We start from the raw sequence: 16,599 nt of genomic DNA, 5'->3' as shown, positions 1-16,599 counted from the left end.
TCGTGTTCATTACATGTTTACACAGCACCTAGCACTGTGAGACTGTGGCTATGTGATCAGGGCTCATTAGCGTTATCACAATGGAACCCATATCAAATGATCCAAGTGTTAATATGTGAGTCAACAGCTCTAGTTCCAGTCAGTTTTGGGGGACAGACCTGATAGTTTGTACCAAAACAGAACGTATTATTGACTTTATTTATAAAGAGTCAACTTAACCTTGCCTTCTTGCACTCAATTCCCTTAAGCCGGTGGTCCCCAACCTTTTTTGTCTGGTGGGCACCAGACGACGAGCCACTAGGACCGTGGCTGGCGAACAAGCATCTGCCAAAATGCCGCCGAGACGCGGCAACGTCAAGAGGTGTCGCCGCTGAAATGCCGCCGAAAATAAGCAGCATTTCGGTGGTGATGCCTCTTGATGTTGACGCATTTCGGCAGATGCTTGTCCACCGGCCAGTACGCAGGCATAGATAGATGTCCTGGCGGGCGGCATGACACCCACTGGCACCGTGGCACCCACAGGCACGGCATTGCAGACCACTGCCTTAAGCTTTTTCCAGAAGTCTATCAGAACATATTAAAGTACAGTTCTGTGGTCTAGATCAGGGATTCCCAGGACAAATTTTGTGGTGGCTTCAGAGTGCAGCCACCAACTCTTGCTGGCAGCTGCTCTCACATTTTTTCCTACAAAAAATAATTAACTTTAGGAAAAACAAATAAATATGGACATGTACATGTTCAAATCATTGTAATGTATCCATTGCTAGCTAGTAAGTCTGCTGTGAGAAGTGACATTAACCAACATACAAATATCACTTCTCACAGCAGACTTATTCAGCCCTGGAACGCCTGGGGACAAATTAAGCCTTGGATGGGGGGGGAGTGGAAGCAGCAGGGCCAGAGACAATGGGGTAGGGCAGGGAGGCAGCAGGGGGCTGGAGCCCGAAGCCCCATGGCCAGGGCCTGGGGTTGGAGGCTGGAGCTGTGCGGCTGTGCAGCCAGAGCCTGGGGCTGGAGCCCGAAGCCCCAGAGCCTGCCGCCCCAGGGTTGAAGCCCAAAGCTTGAACCCAACTTCCCCATGGAAGGTGGGGAACTCACCAGCTGCCTGCTCCTCCAGATGTCTCCAGAGCCTGACCCCTGGGCTGGTGGCCCCAGCAACCAACACCAAGGCAGCGCATCCAGGGGCAACAGGGAGGGGGAGGGGCCATTACTTTGTACCCTCTCCCACGCCCCTGCCCCCCATCAGTGCCCAGGAGGCTATGGCTGCAAGAAAAACCCCTGCTGGCCACATGTAGCCACAGTGAATGCATTTCAGAAACGCTGGTCTAGAGTCTCAATAGCATGTTAACTCGCACTATGGTTTTGCTATAAAACTACATGACTAGGTGGCCACCTCTTAACTTGCTTCCCCTATTTATAGTGATGAAAGTGAAAATTAGTCAACATGTAACAGAATCATCTGTATTCCAGGAACAGATACGCTTCAAAAAGGAATGTTTGCAGTTTCCTCCAACACCTTGTGGCATAGCTGGGGAGCTGTGAACATTATCAGAACTTCACAGCATTCACCTTACTTGCAAATATATACACATCACTCCAAGGGCATTTCTTTCATAGTATAAAACCACGTTTTCAACTATCTGTTTGTCTCAAGACCTCATTGCATTGTAAGATACACACAGGCACATAGTAGGATTCTGGGGCTGAAGATACAGGAGTCACATATTACTGGAAGTTAAAGCACATTTTATATAAAGATATTCTTATGAATTCAGGAATGGCAGCCTCACCATCCATAGTTCTAAACTGCATGGGATCTCTCAACTGTCTTATTCCATTTTACATATGTGACTCTTTTTAAGAAGCTACCCCCATTTTAAAACTCAATTCATCGAGGCGGTCAACAAAGATGTGGACAAGGGGGATCCAGTGGATATAGTTTACTTTCAGAAAGCGATTTTCAGAATGCTTTTGATAAGATGGAGCTAGGCTGTTCTCAATGGTGGCAGATGACAGAACAAGGAGCAATAGTTTCAAGTGGCAGTGGGGAAGACCTAGGCTGGATATTAGGAAAAACTATTTCACAAATGGATTACCTAGGAAGGTGGTGGAATCTCCATACAGAGGTTTTTAAGGTCTGGCCTGCCAAAGCCCTAGTTGGGATGATTTAGTTGGGGTTGGTCCTGCTTTGAGCAGGGGTTTGGACTAGATGACTTCCTAAGGTCTCCTCCAACCCTAATCTTCTATGATTCTAAGATCCCTCACCAAAGGCTCTTATGCAAAGTAAGCTGTCATGGGATAAAAGGGAAGGTCCTCTCATGGATCGGTATCTATTAGCTGGTTAAAAGATAGGAAACAAAGAGTAGGAATAAATGGTCATTTTTCAGAATAGAAAGAGGTAAATAGTAGTGTCCCTCATCGCATCTGTTGTGGGATCAGTGCTATTTAACATATTCATAAATGATCTGGAAAAAGGGGTAAATAGTGAGGTGGCAAAATTTGCAGATACAAAACTACTCAAGATAATTAAGTCCAAAGCAAACCACTAAGAGTTACAAAGGGATCTCACAAAACTGAGTGAGTGGGCAGCAAAATGGCAGATGAAATTCAATGTTGATAAATACAAGTAATGCACTCTGGAAAACAATCCCAACTATTCAGATAAAACGAAAGGTTCTGAATTAGCTGTTACCAGTCAAGAGAGAGATCTTGGAGTCATTGTGGATAGTTCTCCGAAAACAGCCACTCAATGTGCAGCGGCAGTCAAAAAAGTGAACAGAATGTTGGGAATCATTAATCAAGGGATAGCTAATAAGACAAAAAATATATTGTCTCTATATAAATCTATGGCACACCCACATCTTGAATACTGCATGCTGATGTGGTTGTCCCATCTCAAAAAACATATACTAGAATTGGAAAAAGTTCAGAAAAGGGTGAAAAAACGATTAGGGGTATAGAACAGCTTTTGGACTTTTCAGCTCGGAAGAGAGACTACTAAGGGGGGATATAATAGAAGTCTGTAAAATCATGACCATGTGGAGGAAGTAAATAAGGAAGTGTTATTTACTCTGTCTCATAACACAAGAACTAGGGATCACCCAATAAAATTAATAGACAGCAGGTTTAAAACAAATAAAAGGAAGTATTTCGTCACAGAATGCACAGTCATCCTGTGGAACACTTTGCCAGGGGATGTTACGATGGCGAAGACTATAACAGGATTAAAAAAAACAGATAAATTCATGGAGGATAGGTCCAGGATGGTGTCCGTAGCCTCTATTTGCCAGAAGCTGAGAATAGGCAATGGGGATGGATCACTTGATGATTACCTGTTCTGTTCATTCCCTCTAGGCATTGGCTACTGTCAGAAAACAGGATACTGGACTAGATGGACTTTTAGACCTGACCCAGTATGGCCATTCTTATATTCTTATCAAAGAAAAATTACTTACCTGCTCAGTAACTGGAGTTCTTCAAGATGTATTATCCAGATGTGTATTCCACTCAAAGTGCACATGTGCTCATGTGCCAGGATCAGACATTTTTGCTAGCAATGTCTGGTCCATGCATGCGCCCTGAACACTTTCCTGCCAACAGTACAAAGAGTGAAGCTGGTCTAACTACCACTCCAGTTCTCCCTCTATCGCAGAGCCCTGACATGTAATAGGACTCCTAAGCAGAGAGAAAGGAGGGCAGGTTGTCGAACACACATATGCACTATACATTTCAAAGAACACTAGTTACTATACAGATAAGTAACTTCTTTGAATGCTTGTTCCTATATTGACTCTATTTGAGATGAGTCCCAAACAGTGACCTGAACAAGGAGATCGGAGATTAGAGTTTTACCCAAACAGAGAGTGACGGACTGTTCTACTGAAAGAAGCTTCCACTCTGGACGCCTCTGCCACAGCATGACGTCTAGCAAGCTATGTATGGAACACCAGGTGGCAGCTTTTTAAGTGTCAATACCGGGATTTTTTTTTTTTTTTTTTTTTTAAGACAGTGCTCAAGCCTCCAGAGTTCTGATGGAATGGGCCTAACAATGATGGATCCTCATGGAATAAGTCCAAGGAGATTCACTTTTAAACATGCCTTCCCTGGACTTTTTTTGTCCATCTAGTTTAGAAAAGGACTGGCATATTCCACACTTTGCTGGCATATATGATTCCTCCAGACCAAACAGACACAGAGTGTCAGTCATTCTAGGGAAAGGCTCTCTCACAAGAGGTGCAGGACTTCAAACCAGGAGATTTTGTATGAGATATCATCCCTAAATAAGAAAGCTTTTGATAAATGAAAGGGGAGAAAACAGGGGAGGTGTAAAGAAGTAAATTCTCAAAAAACCTGATAACTATGACTAATACAACAAATTGCCAGACGTCAAAACACACTAGCTCTAGTAACTATAAAAACTACTCACAAAATTATTAGAAAAGATTTGAGGGATGCAGATACTGTAGCACTCCATATCAAGCCTACGGCAGCAAAGATTAACTAGAGTGGCAGTTGATCTGGCTCTTGATACCCTCTGTATGGGACATGAGGGAGTCAGGGGGGTTCTGTTTACAGGTATAGGTATTTGCTAGGTAAGGCATGGGTATAAGCTAAAGCAATGATGTAATGAGCCTTCAAGGCACGTAACTATGTTTAACATAGTTAAACAATCCATACGGCCCAAAAACCTTAGCATAAGCAGTTAACCAGGAGGAACCCTAGATTTTAAGGTATCATAAGACAGAATGCTGTAATGACTAAACTGCTGTCAGGTAATCACAACATGCTAGTTTATACCATCTTGGGATATTTTAAATTAGGATTATCGCAGATCTCTGATCACAAGAATGCCATGGTAACTAATTGACATATATGCTAATAAGCATGAGGTAAGAGGCCTAGTAACCTATGAGAGAAGGTAACCCAACATTAGTAGGGTGAGGAAATACAAATAAGGAAAAGGGGAGTAGGCACAATGTGTCAGCATAACACATTATAAAAGTTGTATCCCAGCCTGTGTGCACTGGAAGATGTAAGTCTTGGGAGGTGCCAGGATGACGACCACCGGTGATGGTGATGAGGAAGATAATGACTAATACTTCAGGTTCTTTTGCAAGGGCTGGTGAGAGTATGTGGATGCTCAGATGCACGTTCTGTATTACCTTTATCTACCTTGCGGGGTTGGAGTGTTTAACTTTTCTAACGGTCTTAGATACAGAGGGTTTTTCCTAGGTGAGAGTGTTGCAACTGTGCACATCAGGGTTCCCAAGAGACCAGTAATTTTAATACTCTTGGACTTGACCTTGGGACAAGAACCTACCAAATCTCAGAGTGTCATGTGGGAATTCTTAAGTAATCGATATAATTAATACACAATAGATCTAACAACAGTGCATGTATGGCCTAAACAGACACTAAGTGAAAATTGGAGATTGAGACCACATGCGCACCTCAAGAGGTGCACACACATGGACAATCACCAGAAGAACCACCAGATTATATTTCATATTACTAAGGATATAATTTTGTCACAGAATAGATTCTGTGACTTAAACAGACCTCCGTGACTTCATCGACTTCAGCCCTGGCAGCTGGCGGTCAGCTCTCGATGGCAGGGGCTCAGACTGTTAGTTCCCACCAGGTATTTTTCATAAAAAAGTCAGGGATAGGTTGCAGGCTTCCATGAATTTTTGTTTATTGCCTACGACCTGTCCATGACTTTTACTAAAAATACCCATGACAAAATCTTAACCTTAGATATTACACACAAAAATCTCCTTTCTCTGGATTACCTTCAGTATAAAACAAACATTCTCCTTCATCAACTCTTACCTCTAGTAACAGCAGTGTCTCTTGCTCTGTCCATTCTCTTCCAGCACTGGCTCCCTTACTCTATAAAGGAAGAAAAGTCAAGACAAATTACTTATCTTTGCAGGAGCACTACTTTGAGCAAAAATAACTTATTGTAAAAGCAGCAGCTGTGGTGGTTCTATCTACCACCACAACCTATTAGTCACTCTTCATGGCAATCTTGCTATAGTTGATCATATCGCCGCTTACTGTAGGCAGCTGTCCAGTCTGCAAGAATTACACTCAGAATGTCAAGAGAGACAGGAGGACAGGAAAGTATGTTTAACTAAGACAACACTTGCATAGTAGACAGGTTTGATTGTATTAGGTGTATAATGGATACAGTAAGGTGCAGTTTGAGAGACTGGAGTAGTAGATTCTTACTAGGAAAACGATCCTCAAAAAAAGATAAAAATACCTGGAGCGAAAAAAGAATCTCCAAGGATAATTGATAGGGAATTGCAAGCTCTCTGAAAAAGATACATTCTCTCCCTGTAATTGCCCTTTGCCCTCAGTACGAGTATTTCGCATAGCATCACTCCCGAGTTTACTGTATCTACACCAAACTGATTTAGGAGTTACTTAAAAGTTTCCTTGAAACTATAGAACTCTTGAAGAGGATTATATCAGCTGAAGCTGGTGGTAGTAACACCAACTTCATAAGGAGGGAAGGTTAATGGGGTTATGTAGTTCTATGTAAGACACTGAATTAATGCCAATAACTTATCCTTTCCCCAAATATCTGCACGGAGTACAGATCACTAGCCCATGACACACAAATTAAAAAAGCGTCAGCCATCAGACACTCACAATTCTTACATAGGTGGTATGAGTCCTGAGGGCATTCTGTGCCAAAAAGTTAAAAATTATGCATAAAAAAAAAAAGTTCTGCGCACAATATTTTAGAATTCTGCAAACTTTATTTGTCAAATAAATGTGGATGCTCCAGCATGGCACTAGGCAGCACAGGACACTGGCTGCACAGAGATGGGAATTCATGTGCAGCTCTCCCCGGGACACGGACTCAGCAGTGAGGCTGCATCCAACCCTGACATAGTGCAAGGACCGGGCCTGCTCCAAAAACACCCTAGAGCCCTGCCCCTCTGTGGCAGGTGCACCAGGTGTGGCCAGGCAGGCTTAGCCCAGCAGGATCCAAGTGTGGGGGGATCCAGGTTTGGGCTGAGGAGTGATGGATACAGCAAGTGGAGTGGTTGGGGAGGGGCGGGGGAGAGGAAAGAGTTTGCAGAGCTTCCTTCAGCTGGGAGGAGAAATCTCGGGGTGGGTCTGAGACAGCCCCAGATGCCGTGCAACGGAAGAGGAAGTCCTGTCCTGCCCTGTCCTGCCCAGCCCAGCCGGGACTAGCAGCGGAGCCTGCTGCAGGATAGGAGCCACCAGCCAGGTCTTCCCCAGTCCCACCCGCTGCCTCACAGTGATTTACCTCTCTGTCAGCTTCTCTGGGGCCCCCGAAACATACTGTTGGGGAGGGTCACATGACCACTCTTGTGGCTCCCCCTCGATTCCCCATCAGAAAGTCATTTTTCTGTGGGGAAGCAAAGAAATCTGCAGAGGACATAAATTCTGCACATGTGCCCCCCAGGAATAAATTGCATGTACACAAAAGGAAAGCACTTTCGGGGAGGTGGGGGGGAGCCCCAAAGCCTAAGTACATTTTTATAATTGTGTTTAAGAAGCGTCAAGGAGCACCTAGAGAAAAGGACAGGCACTGTCACTGAATGAGTGTCTCAATCAAAAATAAATGAATAAATCACACAATGAAATTTGGTATGGGTTGAATACCGATTTCTAGTTGGTACCCTCAGTCTTTAGAACAGTGTGACATTGTCAGTAGTAATCCTCAGTCTGTGCGCTCTTTGGGACAACACACATTGCTCTTATGGAATCCACGTCCAAGCAGTTTGTCTGGTGTCAAGCAGAGCGAGTGAAACCACGATCTAAGAAGAACCCTGTATAGTTCCCAACATGAGGCAGCACTGAATAAATGGACCAGGGTTTCTAGGATACCCAAGTACTGCCAAATACCTTCCCTCTAAGCAGTCAGAAGGGCAGAGGGAGAGAACAGTGTGAAATGCAGCAGGAAGCCACAGAAGCATGGCATTTTGTCTTGATGCTGCATTGCAATGGTGCATCACAGCATTAAATCTGTTTGGGACATGCTGCAAGGATGGTGTGTCAGAACATCACTTCATGACTTGGCTCAGAGAGCCACCCTTTGCTGATTAAGTGACTTTCCAGTTCTGTAAGACTGAGGAACACTGTCCCATACGAACTGGGAAAACAGAACAATCTATACAAAAACTGAGCAGTGGGAAGTACCTCCAAACCTCCTATGAAATCTATTTTGAAACACTGAGCATGCTGCATGTGACACCTATGATGAGAAGGGCCCTACCACTTTCACGGCTGTGAAAAACATATCATGGTCAGTGAAATAAGCCCTTCCCTGTGATATGCGATCTCCCCACATGCTGCTAGGAGTGCTCCAGTTGGGGGATCCTCGCTGCTATTCTGGGCCGGGGAGGGACAGTACTTGTGCTTCCCTACACAGCTGCTGTTGGTTGGGAAATCAGACCCACACTTCTGTGCTGCAGCTGCCCCAGAGCTTGGCTCGAGGCACTGGGCTTCTGCCCCCAGCAGCTCGAGGCACCAGAGCTCAAGGTGCCCATTTTTCTGGAGGCCACAAATTGCTTGGAGCCCCTGGGCACTGGTGAAGACAAGAAACTGAGTTCTCAGCTGGGTGCTCCAGCAGCACAGAGGAGATTGGACCCACTGCCACGAACTTCTCCCAGCTGCATGCAGCTCCAGAGCTTTCTGCAGCTGGAGGAGGTACTTGGAGGTGGGTCAGATCTCCCTGGCAGAGGGGCCATGCAAAGAACGAACCAGTCCTGTCCCTCACCCAGCCAGCTGGGACTAGCAGGTAGCAACCCCTGGCTGGGGCATTCCCAGCAGCACAGGAAGATCAGACTCACCTCCAGATGCAGGAAGCTCTGTAGCTGCTACCTTCAGAGTTCAGCAACTCAGAAGTGAGGGTAGCAGCCTCACGACCCCTCTCCTCCCCCCAACAACAGCTTTGTAACCCTTCCCGCCATGATCTCCTTTCGGGTTGGGACCCCCGTGGTTAAAACACAGTGACATTTCAGATATAAATTTAAAAACCCTCTGACCATGAAATAGACCAAAATGCACAGTGAATTTGGTAGGGCCCTAATCACGAGGCAGGAATTCCCAGAATGTTTGGAGAGGGACAGTGCTGATGAGCTTATGGCAGTGTAAAGGTTTGTATTTCTACTGCATTAATTACGTTTCAGGCACTTGGCACAACTACAAGAGGCCACAATCTAGAATATTGTCCAGGTAGAAGACACATGGGACAAGGATGGAAGACCAGCAACATCCTACTTAGTGATTATGTAATGACTAAGGTTTGTGGAAGAAAGCTCAATAGAAGCCAAAGGGAAAGAAAACCCCAAGCAACTTTACCTTTGCCAAGGTCTTCTTGGAGTAAATGTCTGTGCGAAGTCCAAAGTTCTGCAGGTCAGTAGGCTTTTCTTTGTTTTTCTCAGGAAAGCTCAACATCTGCTGGGCAGCAGGGACCTAAACAAAACCCCACAACAAATCATCATCAAAATGCATCTATACAGGTGTGCACTGAACTAGTATTCTCCCCACTCACCACTATTTGTACACAAAACTAGTAAATGTGGGTTTGGAGTGCTGCAACTGTAGGTGCACCATTACTCTACAGAATGATGGAGAGATGGAAAATCTACTACTAACAGAATTTCACTGAGACTGAAGGGCATGTGGAGAGAAGGATGCATTTTTGTCAGAAAACGCATGAGCTACATACTTCATTCAGGTACACACAGCATTGACTGTAGCTACAAATACAGACTGGTTGGGACTACATTAAGTCATTCTCAAAATACATGTATCACTATTTCTATCTGAATAAGTGTGTGCGCATGGACATGGTGGTGGCATCTGTAGGATTTACCTGAGGAGCTCGGAGATGAAGAGGCATAAGTCCAGAGGGGGTATCAGCAAGAACATTGAAGTGAGGAGTAGGAGGAGGACCCATTGCCATGGGACGGCTTTCTGGATCCACTTGGTAGTTAACTAGACCCCACTGCTCCAGAAAGGCATGCACTCTAGGGAACAACATTACATGATTAAAGTCTGAGGAAACAAACCCTCAAGCACATCTGCAGCTGCAGAAAAGATATCAGGGAGAAAGTTCAAGTGTGGAACTGTGGTAGGTTTGCTGCCAATCACAGACAGGGAAACATAACACATTGCTTTAATTCTCAATGCAGGCTTGACAATCCCACTTCTCCGCGTTCAACAAAATGAGAGTGGACAGACAATTTCAATTATGGGCAACGGGAAACCACTTCACACAATTCAGAACACAGATCTAAAGCTAAGCCCGCTGATGTGAAAACATCTTTGGGGGATTGGCGAGGGGGAGGGGAGGAGAGGAGGAGGAGGAGAGAGAAGAGTGGGATGAATTGTGATGGTTTCCGCACTATGCAGTTAGCTCCCACCATCTGTCTCAGGGTGATTCTGCATCAGTGATGCTGTATGTATGGAATATAACATGCTTTGTAATCTTTTGTACCAAAAGAGCTATTTTAAAGAAGTACTTATCACAACACAGATTAAGATGCTCACTTGGCAAAAACACACAGTGAGCTGCCATACTGGAAATTCTGAAAACATTAAAAAAATTGCATGGTAGAAGCTGAATATCACTGTCTTAGTTAACATGCAATCTCTTGCTGGTCTCTGAGCCATGCTCACGGTATTTAATTTTCACTGTAAATAAGGGTATTATAAAATGTGGTGTTCACCACAAAAGGAAAAAAGATGATCTGCTAACGGAAACATAATTGATGCGCCCAGGCCCCAAGTCTTCTACCTCACTATGCAGGAGGTATAAAAAACTTACAATTTGTAATAAAGCAGCTTTCCTGGGACAAAACGTATTGTTACAGCTAAGGGAAATCTTGCGGCCATTAAAGATTTTACCTCATTACAGCACATACATCTCCAGTCAGGTTCCTTCTGCATGCAGTGCTGGTCAAGTATTCCTGAGGGTTTAGGCGATATGTATCGATCATGAAGTTACGGTAAGCCAGGTATCTGAAAAGAGAAGGCAGTTCACAGACATTGAAAATCTACACAAGTTTGTAGTATGTGTCATTTCAAATTCTGACCATTACTAAAACATCTCCATGTTGGCCCCCATCCTTTAATATATACAGCATGCCAGGGGTGCCTGATATTCAGTTCAAGGACCATGAAGCCTTAAAATGCACACTTATAACCACAGGGTGACAGAGAAGCTCTGCGCTTGCAGAAATAGGGGGGAGTGGCATTTAACCCAGTGTGCCTCCCTATACTTACCCTCTGTTTGGAGGGGGTGGAAATCTCCCCCCAAAAACTGCACCCATGCCAATTCCCCCCCCCAGCACTGGAATTCTGCGGGGTGGGGGTGTTTTCTGCAGGCATGCAGAATCCCCCCTGGAGTAAAATTGCACTAAGTCAAACAGAGGTGTGACCTGCAGAAGCAGAGAGAAAATTTCAAAGCTCCTCAAAAACACTTGAAGTGGCAAAAAAGAATGAAGCACCAAAACAAAGGAAGCAGAGGCAACTCGAAAGAAAGGAGTCACAGGACAAGTGATTCAAGAAAGAGTCATGGGGCCAAGACAATCATTTATGAATTTTTACTCCCATTATTTCTAATTGAATTTTACTAGGTATCCTTGTGTGGGCTGGAGTAGTGGCAGTTTGAGAAATGCCTTTACCGGTAGATATAATCAGTTGTGTGATTTTCTAGCATGCTAATTAAATGAAGTACTAGTGAGGGAGGAAGAAAGCTATATTAAAGCAGTATTTAAGTCAGGGATCTTAAACTCAAATCCGCTCGAGGGCCACATGAAGACTAGTACATTGGCCTAAGGGCTGCATCACAGAAACCTTTTCATATAACGATACAGAAGTATAGTAAAAATGAAGAGTAATATAGTGTGCTATTAAAAGTCAGTGTATTAATTTTTTTAAAACTAATGTGAAGAGGAGTTTTAATAAAATATAAACACTCAGTAATGCATCTCATTCAAATGACAAAACGTGTATTTACTTTTAGAATTACTTCGGTTAAAGATCCCCCCTCTGCTCCCGTCCCTACTCCACTTCTTCTATGAAGCCCTGCCCCACCCCTATTCCAACCCCTTCCCCTAATCCCCGCTCCTTCCTCCTGGAAAGTCCTACGCCCTGTTTGGCAGTGGGACAGGCAGGGAGGTAGGAGGAGGAGCAGGGACACGGAACAGTCGGGGGGGAGAGGATGACTTGGCTGCTGATGGAGTCAGCACCTATGGGGGGGCCGCAGGAAATACTCCATGGGCAGCATGCGGCCCACGTGTTTGAAACCCGTGATTTAGGTGAAGTCTCTACCCTCAACAAAAATTTCCTTTAAGACACATCTTTGCACCAGTGGTACTAGGCCAGTATTTTAAGCGACAACAGAAATGCTGCGTGTGTTTGGTTGTTCAGTTATGACACAGCCCATTCAAAACTTTTTTTTTTTTAAAAGGTTTATTTCTTCTGTTCGGCAATCAACTTGCGCTTTCAAATCCCAATGCCAAAAATATACAGCATTCACTGTAATTGCAGCAAGTACACAAAACTGTACTAAAATTCCCACTCAAGATCCAGCTACCCAAATTGGTGCCATAATGTTTTACAGTGTTACCACAGATTTTAAGATTTAGTATGAGCAGACATGTTTTCATGAATCCTTTTAAACTAAAACAGAGTTTTGTCAATTTAAATATCTTCCTGTATTGCTGAAAACCCAATTATCAGCCTTGTGCTATTCCACAAAAATCTGACAGTGAAACACACTTTAAACAAACACTAAATAGCATAGTTTTACTTTTTGTGTTGACAGACATGCAATACTTTACAATAGTGAAGAGTAAATGTAATTCTCTCAATTTCATTAATCTAAAGAGTTAACAAAAAATAAGATTTATCTTGACAACCTCCTTTTAACCTTTCATATTAAAGGCAGTATTTCCAAGACTAGTTGCTACTGTATATGAACAAACAATTAGCTTATTATTTTAATAGGAAGATCTTAAACAGATGGTAAGGAGGAGATGCATTTATTAAAGCATACAGTAGGATTGCAATGAGAACAGCAAATTCTAGAGATAAGCCAGTGATCTTGCATCAAAATGTTTATCATGTTATGTCTTGAACAGAACATAGAAGTTAATCTGCTGTACAGAGCAACCTGACATATTTTTAGATGGTATTACAGCCAAAGAGCCTTTTATACTGAAATAAAAGACATTAAAACTGCCATTTCCAGGTCTGAAAAGCAGCATTTGTAGTGTGGATCCTGTGGTAAGTGGTTTGTTATTTTTAAACAATTGTGTAAAGTTCCGCAGTGGATGATAGGCACTAGATATCACAATGATGGATGAAAACCTCTAGTTCAGATCAGAACAGCACAACTGCAGGTTCATGAAAGCAGCTATGGTCTAAATGAAAAATGGTTACTAGGTGACTTGGGATATTCTTTTTTTATGCTTATAATGGAACTGCAGAATCTGTGCTGTATACTTGGAACTATGAACTTTAATGTTTAAATCAATGTGCTCAGGTGTTGTATATCTGTAAACAACGATCAGTGGTAGCTAACTATTTTCATGTTTTGTTTTATGTAGGCTTAAAAAAAACTTCTTTCAGAAACCATTTTACTGTGTACATAACATACTGTACTAGCTTTGCAACCATCCATCAGCTGTATTTCTCCTAAATATCCAACTTGTTTAATATTGCTTAGATATGTACAATTCTTACCTAAAATCACAGTAAAGTTCACTGTATAAGCAGATACTTCTTGACAATGGACAGACCAGGAATACCTCAATGCTCTTTACACTATTTTCTGATGCATCAGTTCACCCTTGTGTATGTGAGGTGGCGGAAGGAGGAGAAAATAACTACAGTTTTTCCGGAACTGAAAACGTTGCTTAGGCTTCACTAGGAACATAGCCACAAGCCTATATCTATGCATTTTACTTACATTTCTGGAGTCTTGGACTTGTTTTTCCCATTGAAAAACTCTGGCAGAGCGCGGCGTTCAATTACATGAATACTGCAAGAAAGTGTGATAAGCAACATGGTTACTAAAGAGAACATACAAAATCCAGCTGCCAATAGCTTGAGTTCACCTTCAAGAACTTTTACATGCCCTTAACATGTGCACCTAAAGCGCTAACATTTAGAACAAACACTGTTGTTCAGACACCCAAATATCCCAACACAACATATAGAAATATATCCTCTAATTACTTAGTTTTAACCACATAAGCAGAGCAGTTTAGACATGAATTGCAAAGACTGTGCTTAATTCAAGTAATGAAAAGATACACGCCCAACGTTCCTTTAATCAGACTTGGGGGGGAGTGAGAGGAAACCAGATTTTCAACCCATAAAATAATATTTTTACACTAATATGTTTTGAAAGTTTATAGGTTGGTAAATGCACTCGTCTGCACCCCAGTCTAATCAGTAGAGAGTATTCAGCACCGGTCTGATTGCCTCAAAAAACCCAAATGTTTGCAATTCATATGTAATTGATAAGCCTGCAAATATCTGCTTCAAAATCATGCAGCATTAGAATTGGGTGCTCATCGCTTTGAAAGTCAGGCAAATGCCTAAATAGGCATTTAGGAGTATTAAGTTTATGATCCTATATTTAAAAATCTTTGCACTAGTCAATTTTTTAAAAGTGAACTAAAGCTCTGGTTGTTTTGGGGGATTTTACAATTTCATTTTCTTATAAAAAAGTCTTTCTGCTACTGGCATGTGAAAGAGACACAAATAAAAGAGGAAACTGACTTATTGTACAGCAAAACTGAGAATACACAAAGTAAACTAGCTCAAAGGATAACAAAAATTCAGTTTCTTTTAGTCAGTTATTTAATGCATTACATGTAAATACTATGAGGGAAATTTCAAATAAAACAGTTGAATTTTTTAGTTTACTGAAGGGGGATGAAAGAAGACTACTATTCTACAGCTTTTATTAGACTAGCTGCAAGTAACAAGCTGTAGAAGGTGAAGAGATTTTTGTTAGTTTCTCTCATCCTTCAAATAAAGCATAAGAAGGAAATATGCTTTGCTGATCTGTTACTTCAAAAAAATACAAAGCAAACTGATCCAAAGACATTTCAACTTTACAATTCTGGAGGTGGAATTACTCTATCACCATAAAGCTAGTCAGTTCATTTTGTGCAATCCACACAAAATAAATAGAATATGAAAAAATCTTATACCAGGCTATGAAATGTAAAGTGCAAATAGAAATTCATCTTGCTTAAAAAACAAACTTGTCTGCCAAAATTTATATGGTCCTTGATTATTCAACTCATTTCTCCATGCTTTAATGGAAGAGCCCTTTCCTGGGTTATGTGTATTAATGCAGCAAGGAATACACAGTATTCTGGATATAATTCTCTTGCCATCAACTGAACTATGAAATAGCTTTTCTGTTTTAGACAATGATAAAAAAAGTCAGCCACATTTTGTAAAAGAAGCTTAAATGGCATGGTAATGAGATTCCCTCTATAAAATTACTTTAATAAGCTCATACAATGACAACTATTTTGTATGAAAAGACGGTTACTCACCTTTGTAACGGTTGTTCTTCGAGATGTGTTGCTCATATCCATTCCAATTATGTGCGTGCGTGCCGCATGCGTGCTCATCAGAAAATTTTTACCTAGCAACACTCGGTGGGTCGGCTGGGCGCCCCCTGGAGTGGCGCCATTATGGCGCTGGATATATACCCGTCGACCCAACGGCCCTTCAGTTCCTTCTTGCCAGCTACTCCAACAGAGGGGAAGGAGGGCGGGTTTGGAATGGATATGAGCAACACATCTTGAATAAGAGTTACAAAGGTGAGTAACCGTCTTTTCTTCAAGTGCTTGCTCATATTGATTCCAATTAGGTGATTCCCAAGCCTCACCTAGGCAGTTGGGTCGGAGCGAGATGTTGCAGAGTGCAAAACTGCTGAGTCAAATGCTGCATCATCTCTGGAGTGCTGAACCAATGCGTAATGTGTGGCAAAGGTGTGAATCGATGACCAGGTAGCTGCCCGACATATTTCCTGGATGGGGACATGGACCAGAAAGGCAGCAGATGAAGCTTGCGCCTGAGTAGAATGGGCTATGAGGTGGCTAGCCGGAATGCGAGCCAATTCATAGCATGTGCGGATGCACGATGTTACCCAAGATGAATTCCATTGGGAAGAGACCGGTAGGCCTTTCATCCGGTCTGCGACAGCTACAAAGAGCTGAGGTAACCTTCGCAACGGTTTGGTTCTCTTGATATAAAAGGCGAGAGCCCTGAGGAAGTCCAGGGTGTGTAGCTGTTGTTCCCAACGTGATGGATGCGGCTTCGGGAAGAAGACTGGGAGGAAGATGTCTTGGTTGACATGAAAGGCAGACACCACCTTAGGGAGGAAAGAGGGGTGTGGTCGTAGCTGTACCTTGTCCTTATGAAATACCGTGTACGGGGGGGTCCGCTGTCAAAGCCCGAAGCTCAGATACTCGTCTCATCAAAGTAATAGCGATGAAGAAGGCTGTCTTCCAGGAAAGGTACAGCAGCGAGCAGGTTGCCAGTGGTTCGAAAGGAGCACCCATAAGCTTG

At 42.9% G+C, this 16,599-nt stretch overlaps 1 protein-coding gene across 2 annotated transcripts in view; it reads right to left on the bottom strand.

Annotated features, from left to right (window-relative positions):
• SMARCC1 (SWI/SNF related, matrix associated, actin dependent regulator of chromatin subfamily c member 1) overlaps positions 1-16,599 on the bottom strand; it is a 196,920-nt gene that overhangs the window by 94,443 nt on the left and 85,878 nt on the right. For both annotated transcript variants that reach the window (XM_030549765.1, XM_030549766.1), the window contains exons 15-19: positions 13,970-14,041; positions 10,900-11,013; positions 9,866-10,019; positions 9,349-9,462; positions 5,833-5,892 (exon numbers count right to left, since the gene is read on the bottom strand). In XM_030549765.1, the coding sequence (XP_030405625.1) occupies positions 5,833-5,892; positions 9,349-9,462; positions 9,866-10,019; positions 10,900-11,013; positions 13,970-14,041 (514 nt within the window). The remainder of the gene's footprint in view (positions 1-5,832; positions 5,893-9,348; positions 9,463-9,865; positions 10,020-10,899; positions 11,014-13,969; positions 14,042-16,599) is intronic.

This window comes from Gopherus evgoodei, chromosome 2, assembly GCF_007399415.2.
Source record: "Gopherus evgoodei ecotype Sinaloan lineage chromosome 2, rGopEvg1_v1.p, whole genome shotgun sequence".
In the NCBI taxonomy this organism is placed as follows: Eukaryota; Metazoa; Chordata; order Testudines; family Testudinidae; genus Gopherus; species Gopherus evgoodei.
Note: the sequence above shows the minus strand (reverse complement) of the source record. Positions and strands in the feature narration are given on the sequence as shown.